We start from the raw sequence: 20,081 nt of genomic DNA, 5'->3' as shown, positions 1-20,081 counted from the left end.
CCTATTTATTTTTGTTAACAGTAGATTGCTACTAGGAGATGTATATATACTATATCAGCCCACATTTTGGGATGATTTAAGGATTTCTACACTAGGAGAACCCTGAGTGTTGTAGAGAAATATGAAATTTACTTTAGAAAGAAAGAGGAAGGAGGTTTTAAAGTAGGCTCAGGGAGGCCAGGGGGCATAGGTCAGAGGAAGCCAATGAAAGTGTAGGTCGAGGCATTCAAAAGTAGGAATTGGACTTTATTTTCATCCTATTTCTCTTTTCTGCCATATCTTATTCCACTCAAAGGCAAAGACAGGAAATATGCAAGAAGTGACTGTTTGACTTTGATGAACCTAAATTAACCTGGAATAGCAAATCTAGATTAAATAGGAGTAACCTTTAGGAGAGATCTGACACAGCAGAAGTGCCAGGACTACTTATGCAAAAGTGATTTCCGGGTAACCCCTCATTGCTGTGAGCCCCGACTCTAGTCCTTCCTATTCCAAGATTCTCTTCTACAGGCAGTGCCTGGTGCACAATAAGTGCCCCCTGGCTGCCCTCTGAGTCTGCCGTTTCACACCTGCACTGAGGTAGTGCCTCCCTGGAAGGTGCTGCCTCTACTCCTTACTTCAAAATCAGTCCTATCTTCTCTCTTTCTTCTTCTCTTATCAAAACACTTATCAGTTAAGGTGACTGAAACCTCAGTTAAACTGACACTAAAGTTAAATAAAATTAGCTTAAGTGTAAGAGAAAAGAGATTTATTAATCCAGAAGCATCTCTAATCAGGGAAATGTTTTCAGGAGAATGGAGGAGTTAGGGGGTGAGAGAAGGTGTCTGGTATTCCTTGTCCACTTTAGGGATCCAGATATATCTCCTAACCAACCACCCTTCCAGCAAAGGAACAAAAATAAAAAATAACATAAATGCAACCTGGTAATAGATACATAGTAGGCAAGATTTTTCTAGGCAAAATGGAAGGATACAAGTAAACCAAGTTTAAAGGTGCATAAACAGCATAATCGGTTAGTACGCAAGCACACACCATGAGCTCCTCAGTTATGGCCAAAGGAAAATGTGACTTAGTACATGGAAAAGAATGCAAATCTACTTTCTTATCTCTTACAAAAGCAGGAGTATGACACCAAGAAACTTCAGCTAAGAGGCAGGGATGATTACAATAGTAGAAATTCTATGAATTTGCTCATAATTTTTTTCTGACTTAGAATATTAGCCTAATTTTGAAACATGGCTAGAAATGTCTTATTAACTAATTTCAATATTAAAAATTTTTGAATAAAATGCCTATTGATCTAAGGCAGTCCAGAGTAGAAGGATCTTTGAGTTTTCCTTGGTTTTAATTTAACAGATTACCAAAATATGCAAATGAAACAAGCAATAATCACTTTTATTAATTTTGATAGGTGTCTCAAAATTGACCTATGTTAAAACTGTAAAAAAAAGCCCTAGCCAGCTTGGCTCAGTGGATAGAGCGTCAGCCTGCGGACCGATGGGTCCCAGGTTCGATTCCGGCCAAGGGCACATGCCTGGGTTGTGGGCTTGATCCCCAGTAGGGGGTGTGCAGGAGGCAGCCGATCAATGATTCTCTCTCATCATTGATGTTTCTATCTCTCTCTCCTTCTCCCTTCCTCTCTGAAATCAATAAAGAAATATATTTAAAAAAAAACTGTAAAAAAAAAATTTACACGGACAACTTACCAATTACCCACCCACCAGTTCCAAATTAAAAGAGGATCAGAATCAGAAACATTTGAGTCTAGGAATATCCACAGAATCAGAACACATAGTATAAAATGTTCATATTTTAAAGTATGTTTGAATAGAGAAAAACACTGAAAATCTTTTTGTCACCAAAGTGATTATCAAGTGACTGCTGTTCTTGTTTTGGTTTGTGCCTATGCTTTTAATAGGTGACCAACAAAACTCAAGACCCCTGTCCTGGCTCCTCCTGGGTGGATAAACTTTCTCCAGTGCAGTCCCGAATGGTGTAAGAAGAGGGTCTCGTATTCTGTTTTCTATTTGATTAAAGCAAAGATGACCAGAGTGAAGTGGTAGTGGTCTGAGTTCGAGAAGAAAATGGTAACACGAGCTCTGACTTTTTTTAGCTCCATGATGGAGAGACTCTCTTATTCCCTGCTGAATTTTTGGATGCAGAGGGCCTTTGTCTCAGTGCTTCAAGGAATTCCTGAGCCGCTGCAGTATCCTTAGCCAAAAAGTAGCTGATAAAAAGCAATCTCATTTTGCAAGACCTTTGTACCGAAAGTAAAAGAGGTCGTACAGGCCACAGCATGCGAACAGCAATCCCAGTTGAATTAGGCAACTCACTTCCCTAGTACTGCCTTGCTCAGGATGTGCACCTTCCATAGGAGATCTCTCTACTGTTGTTAGGTTTGTAATCCCAAGATATTCCTTGTCAGATATAGGAGAATATTTGTTTCTGTATGGGTCCTACCTTCCTTCCCCACATGACTTCATAAGAACTGAAAGACTTAGGCTCAACATCAGCCCCTGTATTTTAAGGGTTTAGGGGCTAACAAAGAATTATGAAACTCTGTAATAGTATACTGCTTGCATTTTACAACTGATGGCTGTTTTGGACTTTATGTAGTGACATCTTCTTTTGCCTCAAGAATATAAAGCATTTCTTCTGTGAGCATATACAATATTCTCTCAATGAGAAAGAGGTAGTGTCTGGCGCATAGAAAATGCTCAGTAAACATTTGAATAAATAGAACAAATGAAAGACATAAACAAGCTTTGGAAGAATTGAATACGTTGCTCTTTTTGTTTCAGAATAAAACAGATCTCTCAAACAAAATATTTTTTTCACAAAGCATCTCCTTGATTAAGGAAATGTTTGTTCAGAAAAATATGTTTAGTTGTCTCACAATTAGCCAGACCTGGTCTATTAGCCTGGTCTGTGTTGGGGACATGCCTCCAGGACTGTGAGGTCCAGGCTTCACCATGACATAGGATTTCTAATGTGAATAGAGATCAATGCTGAGTTGGCCCTCTGAGCTTTCACAATTTTATATTCCTTAAAGCTCTATTAAAATAGACTTCAAGAATTTCTTTTTAAGTTTGGGAAGGATGGTTTTTGCCTAAAACTCTTTCCTGTTTCATGCCATTGTCCTTTTGTATTAAGTTAAAGGGATTCTTAAAAAAACTAGTCATCTACCCCCAAAATCATTGGAAACACTTGCTTCATGTAGATAGCAAGTCTGAGGAGTCAACATAACTCTAGGACTTAAAAAGAAACATTTCCTTCTTACAAAAAGCAATAGTTTTACGTTGACTACCTAGATTGTTCTATTACATTAGCACTTCCTCTTGACCATGCCACCGTCAATAAGACACAGGCAAATCGGTGGATCTCCATAGTTGTTTTGAACAAACCTGGGTTTAGTACTTAGTATGCCCTAGCCCTGTGCTGGATATTATACAGTGGTTTTTGTGTGTGTGTGTTTTTTAAAGCAGAGGGCATAGTGTCAGTCCACAAATACTTCATAATTTAATTTGAGAGCCAAGTTTATTTATGGAGACTGTATAATATGATAGCAATCTTCTCAACTATGTAATGACAATTTATAATGATAATCCAAATATAATTTCTGTAAATCATGCATTTCCAGAATTAGACAGTGGAAGACCTAAGCTGCACTCTTAGTCCTGATGGCATTCTGACCCTGCAGGGTACTTCCTTGACTTCTGCCCAGTCATAGAGCTTGAGATAGATGGGCGATTTCTGCATAATTGCTTGTGATTTGCATTTTGAAGCATGCTTTAATTATGATTCCATTTGTGTGTTTGACAGAAATATTGCTTTCGACCAAGATTAATAGCAATTGTTTGTTTTTTTAAGGGGCTGCAGTCTTGCAGTGATATCTGGAATACTCTATGGATCCACATTTGTGCCAATCATTTATATCAAGGACCACAGCAAAAGAAATGATAGTATATATGCAGGGGCAAGCCAGTATGGTAAGAGTAAAAAGTTGTTTTACTTTATCAATAAACTTAATACCTGATTTTCTACTTAAGAAAGGTAAAGGGATTAAGCAAAACAACAAAAAACCACAAAACTCATAAACACAGACAACAGTATGGTGCTTACCAGAGGGAAAAGGAGAGGGGGCGGCGTGGAGAGATAGAACAGGGTAAAAAGGGATAAATGGTGATGGAAGGAGGCTTGACTTGGGGTGGTGAACACACAATACAGTATTGATATGATGTATTATTCAACTGTACACCTGAAACCTATATAATTTTATTAAGCAATGTCACCCCAATAAATTTAATTAAAAAAAGAATGTGATCATAGTAAATACTGGTACATACATTTGATCTTACTTTTTCATTGCAAGTGGTGAATTAGGCACTAAAGATTAAAAGTAATAAAAGGCTGTTTGAGTATTTTCATGTGATCTTTAAAATAAAAATATAATCAACTTTACTCTAGTCAGCATTCAATTCCTTGGATCTTAACACATGGTTTCCAGCTTTACACTAAGCTTTGGAGATTATTTTCTGTTAGATGATCTGTGAGAAAATATGTGTTCTCTTTAAAAAAACACAAACACACACACACACACACACACACACACACACACCCCTAAAATCCAGTACAAAGTACTTTAAAATCAAGTAATGATCTAAGTATAAGCTTCCTAAAGGTCATGGTAGAGCCTATTTAATCAGAGGATATTACTTTCTAAGCACAGAGTGGTACATTGAAAGGCCCAACATAATGCTCCCTAATAATCTGCTTGTAGTGATAGAATTAATTTCTTAGGCATAAATTTAACACTGCGTGCAATAGCCTTGTGGAGGCTCACAAGGAGATGAAAGGGTGTTGGAACATGGCTTACACCCACGAAGTGATAAAAGAATGAGATCATGGGTAATAAAATTCTAAATGAGATGGTACAGAAAATTAATATGGTTGATGTTCAAATAAGGGAGAAGTTCGGAGGGCCATGGTCATGGGGGAAAGCCTGATGGAAAGGCTAGGATTTTAACTTTAGATGCGCGGATAGACTTTGAATAGGTACCATAGTTGCTTTGTCCCTTTTTATACTCAGCCCCATGAACAGTATTCAAACCTTTAACTTCTCCCTTTTCTTTTAGATTTTATACAAACACTTCTCATATTTTTACTCTTTTCATTTTTGAAGGATAAAAACGATTAAAGATAGAATAACACGTGGGATAAATTAAAAGAGAAAGAAAAACAAGAGTGAAAAAATCAAATGGGACCAGAAATTACTGTACTACACTTGTACACTTGAGAGAAATGAACCACAAGTCTGGCTCTAAGATTTCTTACAGCCACAGTGGAAATCAGATCAGTCCCACGATTTAGCGAACACTAGATATAAAACAACTAATTGTTGAGGAGTACAGTTGTCCTTGGTACTGGGACATAATAAACAATGTCCTTGGCAATTTCTTTTCATAAATAGTGCAGTCAGTTCTCGGGGATCTTTCTTATGACAACTCAAATACTAGTATAGCCTGAAAGGAACACAGCTTATTACAAAATAATTCTAGGGGGTGGGCATAATTTTTATTTCACTTACTTAACAAACACATAAGTAGTGCATGCTCTGCTAGGCACTGTTCTAAGCTCATTACAATAATAACTCATTTGTAGCAATGTTATTGGTTGAATTCCACTATAACAACATTACTGGTTGAACACTGCTAATTATTCTTTTTTTAAAATATATTTTTATTGATTTTAGAGAGGAAGGGAGAGGGAGAGAGACAGAAACATCAATGATGAAAAAGAATCATTGATTGGCTGCCTCCTGCACAACCCACACTGGGGATCGAGCCCACAATCCCGGGCATGTGCCCTTGACTGGAATCAAACCTGGGTGGGTCCCTTCAGTCCCCAGGCCGATGCTCTATCCACTGAGCCAAACCAGCTAGGGCCTGTTAATTATTCTTGTTTTATCATTGAAAAATTAAGACAGAAAGAGATTAGGTAATTTACTCAAGTCTCTAAATTAGCAAGTAGTGGATTGAGGATTACCACCCAGCTGGCCTGTGCTTTTCATTGTTATGATATGCTGCTATTTGCGGTAGTGCACAGATGGGTGGGTGTGGTGTTCTTATGTGATCCAGAAGTAGCACTTAATGTTTTTGAAGAATAGACAAACTCTTTGATCTTCAAACTTTCCTCCCTAAATATGACCATTTATCTTAAGTCAGAATTTTAGTTGAGAGAACCATTGAGTCCAATGTGGCTTCCCAGCCGGGACCTTAAGACACTCATCTTTATGGTCAAAGTACCATTCTCTTAAACAGTCAGTGGAGTTGGGGTTTCTCAGACCATCATGTGTTAAATCCCTCGTGTAATTAGGTTTATAATAATCAAATGAATAAAACTCTCTTTGGGGTAACTTCCTAATATTCTTCTATATAGATGTCATCTGCAACAGCGATACTGGTCTCCAGATTGATCACTAGACCATATGAAATTAGCAGTCCCCCAAAATTTTACACACACCCCTCCCACTACAGCCTACTGGAAATTTGCTACAATTGCTGCAGCCATTAGAGAAATTAGGTCTGAATACTATTCTTAAAAAGGAGATATTAACATTGTATTCACATGGTGCTTCTTATTTAGCTTTCCAAAGATGATCATAAAAGCGAGCCTTTTAGATTTAATTATGGTAATTAATTTACTACTTACTATTTTCTGGTTTTAAATATGTTAATTATAACTCTGTGTAAAGGGCATGCAGAAAACTAGGGTGATAAAATATAATTAATGGTGCCTTTATGTTTACGATTCATTTTGGTAAGTTTGTTTTGTTTTAGAACTCTACATTTGATGTGACTGAAATGATACACTTGAGAGCTTTATAATCTATTTTCAGATTTAGACTATGTTTTTGCACACGCCAGTGGCATCTTTCTTACGAGTACCATCTACTTTCTGGCTTACTGTATAGCCATGAAAAATAATCCTAAACTATATCCTGAAGCAGTCTTGCCAGGTAAGAATATTTACTACAGAAAATCTTCTCACTCTGTAAAAATGTCATTCTTTACTCATCTATATATATAAAAGCCTAAGTGACCAGCCGACCAGCCAGTAGCTATGATATGCACTGACCACCAGGGGGCAGATGCTCAACGCAGGAGCAGAAACCACAGGCATGGAAACAGAACAGACTGATGAATCTCAGAGGGAAGAGGGGAGGGCGGAGAGCGGGAAGAGATTAAGCAAAGATCTTATATGCATACTAGAGGCCTGATGCATGGATTCGTGCACCAGTGGGGTCCCTTGGCCTGGCCTGTGCCCTCTCACAATCTGAGGCCCCTTGGGGGATATCGGAGAGCCAGTTTAAGCCTGATCCCTGCAGGCCAGGCCGAGGGACCCCACTGGTTCACGAATCTGTGCACCAGGCCTCTAGTTTAACATAAATAATCATCTTATGGAAATCAAGACATTCTGTGTGTGTGTGTGTGTGTGTGTGTGTGTGTGTGTTTTCATTCGCTTATTGCTTTAGCCCAGTTCACCACCAAATATGAAGGATTTATAAGCCATGAAACTGAATGTAAAATGCTAGTCATTATTATAGATCTTAAAATTTGAACAATGAATCTAAGATCATTTCCTATGTCAAAACATCTTGACCATCAGACTTTATTAATTCTTCTTTACTATCTAAGGATTCCCATTAAAAGTCAGAGTCCTATGACTTTGATTTTTAAAAGTATCAATGAATAGGAATCTGCAGTTACTTGGGAAAGCAAACATTTTTTCCCAAAAAGTAAGGAGAAATTGATTGAGAGCTCAAAAAGAGTGTTAAATGCACATGCTTTTGGACGTAATCCATTAGGCATTGATGATAAAAAATATACATAAATAATTTCTCACTTATGATTTTTCTACAGTCAATTTGGAATAAAGGTCCACAAGTAAAATTTTTATAGAACAAAATAAAAGCATATGTCAGAGACTCATTTTTTTTTGAGTGCCTGATTGATTTAAGCCAAAGTGTGCCACTATACCACTAGACCATTATAGAAAACTAGAGGCCCCGTGAACAAAATTTGTCCACTTGGGGGGGGGGGGGGTTGTCCCTCAGCCCAGCCTGCACCCTCTCACAGTCCAGGAGCCCTCAGGGGATATCTGGGCTAAGCTAGCAGTCGTACATCCTTAGCACTGTCACAGAGGCGGGAGAGGCTCCGGCCACCACCGCTGCACTCGCCAGTGTGAGCCTGGCTTCTGGCTGAGCAGTGCTCCCCCTGTGGAAGCGCACTGACCACCAGGGGTCAGCTCCTGCATGAGCATTGGCCCCCTGGTGGTCAGTGCACATCATAGAGAACAGTTGAGCTGCCTTAACATATCATTAGCATATTACACTTTGATTGGTTGAACAGACAACTGGACAACTGGACACTTAGCATATTAGGCTTTCATTATATAGGATGATAGAAGGCTTAGTTAAATTATCATGAAATTTTTAGCTGGTATTTTCATATAAATTCTAGGTTTTTTTCCTTAGCTACAAGCAACATTCAGAATTTCACATATTGTTATGTTCATGGTTTAGAGTGAATGGTGATTGCAGAGCATGTTCAGATCCAGTGTCTTTCCCAAGCCCCTCTCCAATACCCAATCTTTACTCAGTTACTACTTTGGGTACTTTATTTCATGTCAATAAGTTGAGAGGATTGATAATGGTACCCACAGCGGTCAGGAGCAATCAGTTGGTTTCCAAAATGATCATAAAGCATACACAAGTTGGCCAACAGTGTGTATAGGACTGCATTGATATGTGTACTTTCATATTCCTGCTAACTCTAGAGCATGAATTTTTCAGGAGGGGAATGTGTCTTGTAAATGTGCGATGTTTGCGTGTGTTTCAGGATTTCTGTCGGGAATACTTTGGGCAATAGCCACCTGCTGCTGGTTCATCGCTAATCACTCTCTCAGCGCTGTGGTCAGTTTTCCCATCATCACTGCTGTGAGTAGCCGAACTGTTTCTCCACATTTCTGTTTTTCAAATGTAAATCTAATTTTTTTGAAGCATTCTTAGTGAATCACTAAGACTGTTATGGAGTTTGATTTTTTTAGGAGGACAATTCGTATAATAGAGATTCATGTACATTAGGGGTGGGGAACCTTTTTTCTGCCAAGGGCCATTTGGATATTTATAATTTCATTTAATGAGTCAAACAAAATTATCAATTTAAAAATTAGCCTGCTATATTTGGTCAAACATTTTTTAAAAATATATTTTATTGGTTTTTTACAGAGAGGAAGGGAGAGGGATAGAGAGCTAGAAACATCGATGAGAGAGAAACATCGATCAGCTGCCTCCTGCACACCTCTCACTGGGGATGTGCCCGCAACCAAGGTACATGCCCCTGACCGGAATCGAACCTGGGACCTCTCAGTCTGCAGGCCAACGCTCTATCCACTGAGCCAAACCAGCCAGTGCTGGTCAAACATTTAATTAACCCACCCCTAATGCCTTGGCAGGGCCAGACCAAATGATTTTCCGGGCCCCTAATGTAGATAAACTGATACCCTCTATGTCATGTCCTTGAGTGCTAAGGGAACAATGGGTCACTTCACTTTAGCAGGTTTGTTCAATTTTTATATCCTTGCAGTGTTTGTCGGGTCCTTTTACCTACTGTCATTTTGGATACATTATATCTTGCTACTTATAACAATATTCACCTCTCTATATAAAAGTTTATAAATGTAAAAATGCTTTGGTATTATCACACTTGAATCACATGACAACCTTGTGAAACAGAAAGCATTTCCTACTCCTCTTCATAGGGAACTTCAGTATTTTTAAGGAAGGCTTACAGAAAATGCTAAAGGAAAGTACTGTGTCTGGACAGTACCATTCATCATGGCAGACATATTACAATTTGCTTCATCTGACTTTTTTTAGGTGCCAATTATGTACAATATAGCTAGGTAACAGAAAAGCAAAACCACTTCCTTTGACATAGGCAGGACAAGTAGTAATAAGATTGTCCCCATTTTGCAGATGAGAAAATTGAGGCAATCTCTCAGAGCGTTGTTGGAGTGAGAAAACAAGTGGAAATCTCAAGCCTTCTCCATTCAGAGTTTCCAGTACACAGTGCTACTTTTTGCCATCAGTATAGGATCCAATTTAGAGTTTGTTTCAGGTTCATTATGGTAATAGGACTGACATATATACACACGGCAGCCCCTGCTTTTAAATCATCGTCATAAAATTTGCCTGAAACATTTCATCAGCACACCTGTGCAAACCTAGAAAACCAATTTTTAAAAACATATTGTCTAATCTAAAACACATTGCATTAAAGTTTGAAACATCCTTAAATTGTAATATAAATTCTGGATTTCAAACAGTATATTTTTCACAATTCTATTATGTTCATAAAATAGTTAGCTTTAAAGTGCAACTAAATAAAATAAAAACTAGTTGTGTTTTGTTTTGTTTTTTAATTTAAAGAACCCACATTGTGACATTTATAATCTCTGCTGAGGGGAAATGTTATCGAAATCGAATATGTTATAAGGAATATTTTTAGGTTTAAGTCCTCATAATTGGAATGGCAAAGAACCCAAAGTCTTTCCACAAAAGGGTTTGTTTCTCATCATATCAAGGATATTTAATGTTAGAAGTGACCATATGATATGGGAAATATAATGGGCAAGTAAATTTGCATGGAAAAGTATACAGTATGATATTCTCCTTGACTGGAGATATAAATATTATATTCTTGAACAAATGTGGGTTCTCTAAAAAGGGTTTGAAGCAATTTCATATAAAAGACACAGATACATCCTGGCCAGTTTTGCTAAGTGATTAGAGTATCGGCCCATAGACTAAAGGGTCTCAGGTTTGATTCCTGGTCAAGGACACGTACCTAGGTTGCAGGCTCACTTGATCCCTGGCCCTGGGTGGGGGTGTGTGCGGGAGGTAACTAATCCATGTGTCTCTCTCTCACATCGATAACTCTCTCTCTCTCTCTCTCCCTCTTCTCACCTTCCCTCCACTCTCTCTAAAAAAAAAAAAAAAATCAATGGAAAAAAATATCCTTGGGTGAGGATAATTTAAAAACAACAACAACACACAGATACAATCAAGCCACAAAAGACAAATAGAAACACAAATCGAATATTAAAACTATAATAAAAATGAGAAAGGAAGCAAATAGCACAAAGGGTAAATATTTATGCAACTAAAAATTAAGTTTTGCTTTCCACGTGTAGAAGTGGGTAATACAATGAGGTAGCTAATTATTTTTAACTGATAACATTTTCTCAGCAAAGATAACTTATCTTCTAGCATTACCTTTTAAACAGAATTTATCATATGGGGCCTTTTGCAAGGGACATTAACATTGAGTAATATTCTTTACAAAAGAATGTTTTGATAGAGAGATGGTTTTCCAAACAGTTTCTTGTATTAAATTATGGTAAAGATATACAGCGGAACATTAAAGCTGAGGTCAGTAGAAATGATTTGCTGAGATAGGTGAAGTGTGGGCAGATGGGCCAGTGGGAGTGGTCATGTTAGCTTCAACTGATCTAAGCACAGTCATCCCACCCGCAGGTATAGCTTCCTGTGGTGCTTGAGGACTACTACCTGGAAGGACAGTATTGCTGGGGGACGAGGAATAGGTCCCATTGCCACTAGGCTCTCGCTTGATTTGACTTTTGTTGTCTATTAAGACAACCTTATCCACATGCAGAAAAGATTTAGTCCCTACCCTCAAGGATCTCACACTCTAATTTTATTTTCTTAGCAGAATAGATTTTTTTTTTACTTAAACTTTTTCTAATGGAAAATTTCAAATATACCCATACCCAGTTTTAATAATTATAAATATAGTCATTCTTATTTTATCAAAAAAGTACATTTATTAATCCCAGCAGTTCTGTTTTTCCAGGTACAGATATTTCCATTGTGACGTATCTATTGGAGAGTAGGCTATGAGTTTCTTGAAAGTGTATCTGCATTGCTTAATGGCAAATAACATTCAATTAAAAAGCAAGAAGAAGGAGGAGGAGGAGGGGGAGAAGGAGAAGAAGAAGGAAGGAAGGAAGGAAGGAAGGAAGGAAGGAAGGAAGGAAGGAAGGAAGGAAGGAAGGAAGGAAGGAAGGGAGGGAGGAAAACCAAACCTATATAGCCCAACATAGGCCGAGAAAGAGCTTGTTACCTCTGCTCCATGCCTTCCCCCTGAGCCTAAAAGTTTATCCAGAGAGTTGAGCTTCTCAAGATGGCTCAAGCTCACCTCGTTTTGAAAGATTGATACAAATATATTTTGTATAAATGCACAAAAGGAAAAAATACAACCCAACTGCCAAAGCAGGTGTGTGTCTTATCTAGGAATGCCCTTCCTGTTTGGCTCTCCTTTGCCTGAATCAAAGCATCTGTACACACTGTGACTTCAGCTTGCATTTAGCAAAGCACTTCTTCCTACAGTCGCATTACTCGTCACAATACCCTTTAGGCGCTAAGCAAATATTTAGAAAATCATCAGCCTAAAAGTCTCAAAGGTCAATGATACCTTTTGGTATTATCTTCCACCATGTACTCTGAGGGAAATTCATTTCCTGATTAAAGAGGATAAAATTCTTAAGCAAATAGCAAGATAACATGAATGTTATGTTCTTATTCTATTGTCCGAAGCCAGGATAGAATTGCCTAAAGGACCCGGATGAGTCTTGTTTGGTTTGGGTTTTGAGGCTTAGGACCTTACGTCATTGATAACAGACAGTTCCTTTGACCTATTGCTCTGGCTCTTTTGATGTAGGCTTTTCCAGATGCTGACAGAGAGTGATGTATTTTTATTACTTCTCTTACATGCCAGAGTGGAGTCAGACTTTGTTGACCCAGCCATGTGGACAGTTGGAGTAGTGGGAGAGGGAAAACATGTTGGAATTGTTTATTTGAAACTTCCAGAGTTTGTGCAGGCTTGAAATGGAATCATAAACATGCTAACACAACATACCTTCTCCACAAAAACCATGCTTAATTCAAATTCCTAGTATAGAGTGTGCAGGAGGCAGCTGATCAATGATTCTCTCTCATCATTGATGTTTCTCTTTCTTTCCCTTTCCCTTTCTCTCTGAAATCTATATATATATATATATATATATATATATATATATATATATATATATCCATTTTTTACCTAATGCTACTTAGTTTAACTGAGTTAGGGTTGAGATTATTTCCCTGTCAATATTGTTATATTGTATTGCTTTTACAATAGAAAGTTATTTGATTATCAAGTGTCAAATCAGCTCTCCAATTTACTGTATTTACATAGAGTATAGTCACAGGAAAATAACTAATTTAATTAAAGTTCTTTTTTCTTAAGGGTCCAGGATTTGTAGCTGCAATGTGGGGTGTCTTCATGTTTAAAGAAATACAGGTATGTACAAGAAAGGGCAGAGTTATAAAACGGGTAGATCCATGTATAAAGGGTATATAAGACTATGTTTGTGTTATTTTCTGAAAACTGCATTTAACTACTAAACCCAGTGCAGAAAACACATGAATTGAGTTGACAGGTCAGATGTTAAAAATGTGTTTTCATCCCTAACTAGCAAAGAAAATAACAAAAATATGAAAATTATTATAAAACATGTTTCTCTCCACCCCAACCCCCAGTAGAAAAATGCTTTAGTTGATTTTAGATTTCTGAAAGAGATTTGGTTAAATAATCCAATAAAATCGGGTATAGGGAAATTTTATTTTGTGTAAAATATGGTCGATTAACAAAGAAAAGATTCCTTTTATCCCAAAGATTAAACTATCCCCAAGGCACGTCGGTTTTGAGAAAAGATACCCATGTGGGTTCTCCTGCCTCCCAAAGGTCTCCACATAAAAACAGCAACGTTAGCCCTGGCCGGTTTTCTCAGTGGTTAGAGTCAGCCTGCAGACCAAAGGGACACAGGTTCAGTTACTGGCCCAGGGCATGTACCTCGGTGGCAGGTTTGCCCCTGGCCCTGGTCAGGGTGCATGCAGGAGGCAACCAATCAATGTGTGTGTGTCTCTCTCACCCTCTTCTCCCTTTCCCTCCCTCCAAGAATCAATGGAAAAAAATATCCTTAGGTGAGGATTAAAAAATTAAATAAATAAAACATGCAATTTTACAGGAAAACAGTATGGTAACAGGTGACCTCTACCTCTTCCCTCTCACGTGTACTTGATGGTGGTCTAGACACTCTCGCAAGCCATCATAGACATCATAGCTTCTGTCTTAATATGCAGCCGTAATAGCAAGTAATTCCTGGGTCTAAGAAGATCTGATGCTGCTAATCTCTGGGAACCACGAAGTGAACTGTGTCCCTGGCTAATCCTTAAAGTGATTCTTTGATTTGAGATTTAAGAAATCATTTCATTCATTCTAAATGAAACATTTTTATTTAGAAAGCCATAATTTGATAATATGAGTAAAATTCTCAGATGAAATACACATGTTTAGAAGATATTTGGACCATGAGCTTAGTTTTTTTTTTTTAAATACACAAGACAACTGAAAACATTTGTAGATTCATAAGTTACTTTTATGCACGTGTTTCTCATTTATTTTAGTTAGAATTGCTTTCCACAAAAATAATTCTATGCCTGTAACACGCTATAAATCTCTTTGCAAATGTTTCATCTGCCTCACAAAGGATGATTTCTACTTAAGAATTATTATTCAGTGTAACATGCTGAAGCCTTAGAAAATCACAAGTTAGTGACCAGAGCTTATTTGCAGTTAACATATAAAGAAACACAAACTAAGAATAGATTTATTTTAAGCTTTTGAAAATTATTTTGCTTAATACTACAGTAATAATGATACTGAATTTAAAATATTTTTTCTAGATATAAGAACTCTCTTGACAGAATCTCTAACCATTAAGCCTCGTGTTAATTCCTTGGAGCCCTCTAAAAGATACTAAAAGGCATTCAAAGAGGGTTTTCCAAAAATATCAGCTGAAAGTCTTCTGACCCAATAAGACCATTGAGTAAGGCACTGAAATATAGTATAAATATAAAATAAATATCCTTCCAATATGCCGCTAATTATCAATTAAAAAGTGTAAAATAAATGCTATTAATAACTACAAAGATTATTAAAATATTTTAAAAAATCAACAAGAAGTATGCTAGATTTCTAAGATCTTTTACTTTACTACAAAAGGACATAAAAGAAAATCAGAAGAAATGGGGAGACTCACCATATTCCTGATGGGACAACTCACTATGGTTCCTAGGCAGTTCTTTCCAGTAACATTCATTGAGATCCCTATAAAATCCCAACGGGATCCTTTCTGGAATTTGAGAGAATGTTGAAGTTTAGCCAAGTGTGTATATGAAAATAAAAAGAGGGAGGGCCAAGCTGAAAGCAAAGAGTGAGTTTTGTTGACCTTCCTAGAGTTAAAAAATCTTATGAATCTTGTCTACAAACAAAGCTTAAAGGGAGTCCAGTGATACTTATCATTCACTGCAGATGCCTACCTGCCTCTTGACAACTGAGTTAAAAGAGTTTCAAATACTTTACATGCCAACGAGTTTAACTTATCAACTAAACACTAAGCCCAAAATCCTATCAGAATTTTAAAACAATTGTTTCTTCTTAGAAACAACACAAAATCCTAGAGTGAAACAAAAGCAAAACATTTATCTTTCTGACTTTTAGGTCCTGTCAGTTATGTCTTGAATCAGTCCTCAAAGACATATTTTAAAGTCTACAAGTTACAGCAGTAAGAACTTAACAGACACAAGCACTTGTTGTGTGAAAGAATTTAATGCTTTTATTTCATTTTAATGCCATCCACGCTCCATTTGGAGGTTGTGCACGTCTACGGTTCTTTTGTATCTGATATCTGTTCCTCTTTGGGAAGTTTGTTGTATAATTTTATATTTAGCTATTTTAAATTAAACATTCACTATATTTTTAGCAACACACTTTTTTAGTCAAAGTGATACCAATGATTATCGCCACAACAATTTATAGGTCAGTAGCTACCCCCAGATAAAGGATGAGAGGATATATTTTTTTAATCTCAATAGCTGTTTCAAAAATTCAAGTTCAAAACCTTTTGCTTTGGGGAGAATGTTAGCGTGATCTTTCTAAGAGCTAACATTCACCTTTGACCAAGGAAAACTATGACCCAAATATAATCAGGTTTTTTTTTTCTCTCTCCCTCTTAGGAGACTAGGAAGTTTAGACAGATTCGTAAACTTAAAGGGGAAAAATATTTTATTCCCTGAGAACATTATTCTTCTGTCTACAGAGACAATAAAATAGAGAGCTTACCAAAGTATTCACATAATTAGTTGTAAAATGTTAGTTGAGGCCCCATATATTGTTTTTTTTCTTATTTAAGTAATCACATTGTCGAATTTAAAGTAAATTTAGCAATCATTTGAGTGTATTAATTTTTGAACAAATATTTATTGAATACCTATTTTGCACCAGTACTGGTATCTAGGTATAGGTTACTGTCTTTAAAACCAAGAAAAAGATGTCAGGAACTTTAATGCCTTAATGCAGTGTGTGTGTGTGTGTGTGTGTGTGTGTGTGTGTGTGTGCACGCTCTGTACTTGGCAAGGCTTTGTGTTGCTGTCTTGCACTTGAAGAGCTTGTGTTACAGCGACTTCTGATAGTGTTGATGCTCACAGTGAATCAGACAGTACAGCTGGCTCCCACCCAATTTACAAAGACCTCTTTCTGGTAATCAAACAAATTAATCCACTCCAATCCAATTCTCTATTAAGTTGTAAAAAAATAAAAAGGAATACGCATTGTATTGTGTTTGGACTCTGTATTAATTGGCATTAATCTTGATAAGAGCTAAAAATAGAATTATATGGTTTGACTGTCAGGAGATCTCGGTGTAATTTTAGACCATATATCTAAAAGGAGAGAGGCACTGATCCTCTTTTACTTTGCGATATTCAAACTTTCCCTTAGGATAATGGGAACTATATTTAAAGAGGAATATAGACAACCTGGCAATCAATCATTCAGAGGGAACCTGCCAGGATAGTGGGGGAGCTTGAAACTATTCCATATAAAAAAAATGGTCAAAGGAATTAAAATATTGACCAGGAAAGCAGATGCTTCAGGGATATGAGTTATTTTTCAATGTTTGAGAGTTTTTTCTTGTGGGAAAGAGATTAGAAATCAATCTATCTGTACCCCTAGAGATAGAACTTGCAGGAAATAAAATATTTCTAGTTAACACAGGAAGATATTCTTTGTTAATGTAAACATAGACTGTCTACATTGGAAGGGGAGTCTCAGTGTTTCCCATCTCTGCGACCAGTGCACCCATATACAGCTGGACAAGCCAGATTAGTCTGTTTCTTCCTAACCCTTTAGATTGTTCTCTGTCTGTTTACCTGAACTTTATCATCTCTCCCCAGGAGGACTGTAGGTACCTCCTTATTGGTCTCCTTCCATCCATCTGGCCTCCTCCAATCTGTTCACCATTATAAAAAAAAGTGCGAGCTTTATCAAATGCAACTCCTATCTTTTCACCACATCTAGCTGTGTTTGTTCCTTTAATATACTTTCATTGCTCAGAAAAATAAAACTCAAAGGTATGACATGACCTATTAGATCCCTTTATGATCAGGCCCACAGCCTTCCAACCTCACCTTGCCTTTACCTAACTCTCATTGCTCTAGTCACACTGACCTTTCAGCACCTAGCAAGTATCATGCTTTCTCTTACAACAGAGCTTTACACGTAAAGCTCTGAATTTCTACTAGAATTTCAACCTGATACCCTCTTTCCCAGCCCAGTTCATTGATCTTATGGGTTTTCAAGGGAATCTGGATGATTACTTAGAGAAATAACAAAAAAACATGTAGGTGGCTAAGGAAGATGGTTAGTAATGTCCTAGTAGTCTTAAGAATCTGTGCGTTTTTGTGTGTTTGATTCAAGTGTTCTTAATTACAGTTACTCTTTTTTATTATTCAGGGTCAACAAAACTACCTATTAATGATATTTGCATTTTGCATCATCTTGACTGGAGCATTGTGCACTGCTTTTTCTAAAACCTAGCAACCACATGACCAGCAGGTGGCAGCAGTGATTAAGAGAAGGCCTCTACTGGACACTAGACAGATAATGCTGAGAACAGAGATCATTTTCATACCGCAAATGGATCTCAACTCATCTTGGAGTGGGTAAATGATTTTTTTTCATAAGTGTGAGAATAAAGGAAAACATTTTCAGTCAAGTAAAAAAATGAAAAATTATTCTGATGAACTTTTTTGAAGGTAGGACTTTAGGGAGTGACTAGAATGTCTACATTCTTACAGTATCCTATCTAAGGGTGCTCTTTATTCTTTTCAGTACTTTTAAAAATTTCAAAATAAGCATGCACACACAAATAAAAAAGACATAGTTGGGAAATTTTCCAACTCAAGAGTTTCCTCTCCTACAGATAGAAGCCAGAAACTCACTCTCCTAGCCTTCCTTGCGGTAGGATGTGCTGCTCCTGACGGTGTAGCCTCCAAGCCCAATGTTGTGGTCCTGCTGGGGATTCTGTGAGCTACCTAATCAAGTTGTATGATAAACTTAGCCTCATTAAAAACAAACTCAGAAATATATTTATAGCCTATTTTAATCAACTTTAATGAAGTGTAATTTCTATCCAATGAAATTCTCCCATTTTAAGTGGACAGTGCTCTGAGCTCCAGCAAATGCACACGTATATGAACACCACTACAATCTAGAGACAGAACATTTCCAGGAACCCCAAATGTTCCCTTCTGCCCCTTTGTAGTTAACCCCCAAGACAAGGCCACCAATGATCTGTTTTCTGCCTTTCTAGATTACGTTGGTCTGTTCTAAAGTTTTATGTACAAGGAATCACATCAGTATGTACCCTTCTGTGTTTGATTTCTTTCACCTTATAGCCATTTTATATATTTTTTTACTGTGCACAGATGATGTGTTGTAGAATTGTGCACCTGAAACCTGTATAAATTTGTTAACCAGTATCACCCCAATACATTTATAAAAAGGGAAAAAACATTTTTGCTTCTCTGAAACAATTATAATTCTCAATTATTTTTGCTAGTGTATATTCAAAATAACAACTAACACAAAAATAATTAACATTTGGAATCATATTTCAGTGTGTGATATGTCATGTTCCAGGAATTCACTGTTTTAAATTAATAGTGTAGTTAATAATTCTTAGCTACCCTTTGAGTCCATCTCCATTCTATGATATTCTGTTTTGAGAGACTGTAAAACATTAAATTGCTTAAACTATATCACCTCCATTGTCTACAAGTTGAAAAAAGTGCATATTCTTGGGTTTTCTACAACGACCTAATGGATTATGATATCTGGGCTAGAAAGTATGAATATGCATTTTTTAAAAGTGTTCTTAATTATTCTTCTTACACTTGTACTCTAAATTGTATTTGTGACTTATACTTTGATATTTAAAAGATTTCAATGAACTAGAAAAATAAAAAAAGAATATTCTGTCTTCCACTCCTAGAAGAAGAGAGAGAAAATAAAATAAGTTATCTATTTAATTTTATGAAGAATTTTTTAGGAGAAAAAAAATGAAATGCTTAAAACCAATTGTTCAAATGAAATTTTGCCAAAAATAAAAACAATAATAATAACTGTGTATCATACTCTTTTTTTTGGCTCAAACCACTTGACTTTCTCCAAGAGGTCAGTGACCAAATCTGTTTTTACTTTAAACCCTGCAGAAAATTACTCTTTCTCCAGCAATAAAATCTCTAACACAATTCTCCCTGACAAGATCCCATGAAAACAAACAAAAATTCTCATTTATAAACGGAGATTGTCCAACAAAACCTAATGAAATAGGCTAAAAATTAGAACCTAACTTTCTAAAGCATTCCTCATGATTTTCTTAAGTACCTCATAGGTCCTCATAAGACACTGACTGCATTCTTTCATTGTCTCTTTCCAACAAGGTACTTGTAAGCACTGTTTCTAACTCATTCATACCTACATAATTAGAGAGTTTATAAATCTACCTTTCACATATACCATAAAGTTTTGATTTATAAAACTCACCTCAAA

The 20,081-nt window shown here is 36.8% G+C and overlaps 1 protein-coding gene across 3 annotated transcripts in view; it reads left to right on the top strand.

Annotated features, from left to right (window-relative positions):
• TMEM144 (transmembrane protein 144) overlaps positions 1-19,109 on the top strand; it is a 36,288-nt gene extending 17,179 nt beyond the window's left edge. For 2 of the 3 annotated variants that reach the window (XM_006081857.3, XM_023755410.1), the window contains exons 7-12: positions 1,919-1,995; positions 3,871-3,989; positions 6,899-7,018; positions 8,901-8,998; positions 13,374-13,427; positions 17,982-19,109. In XM_006081857.3, coding sequence (XP_006081919.1) covers positions 1,919-1,995; positions 3,871-3,989; positions 6,899-7,018; positions 8,901-8,998; positions 13,374-13,427; positions 17,982-18,065 — 552 coding nt within the window. In that variant the 3' untranslated portion in view covers positions 18,066-19,109. The remainder of the gene's footprint in view (positions 1-1,918; positions 1,996-3,870; positions 3,990-6,898; positions 7,019-8,900; positions 8,999-13,373; positions 13,428-17,981) is intronic. The other variant, XM_023755411.1, reaches the window with a different exon arrangement.
• Positions 19,110-20,081: the final 972 nt, after the last annotated feature.

Source organism: Myotis lucifugus, unplaced genomic scaffold (genome assembly GCF_000147115.1).
Source record: "Myotis lucifugus unplaced genomic scaffold, Myoluc2.0 scaffold_1, whole genome shotgun sequence".
Taxonomy (NCBI): domain Eukaryota; kingdom Metazoa; phylum Chordata; class Mammalia; order Chiroptera; family Vespertilionidae; genus Myotis; species Myotis lucifugus.
Note: the sequence above shows the minus strand (reverse complement) of the source record. Positions and strands in the feature narration are given on the sequence as shown.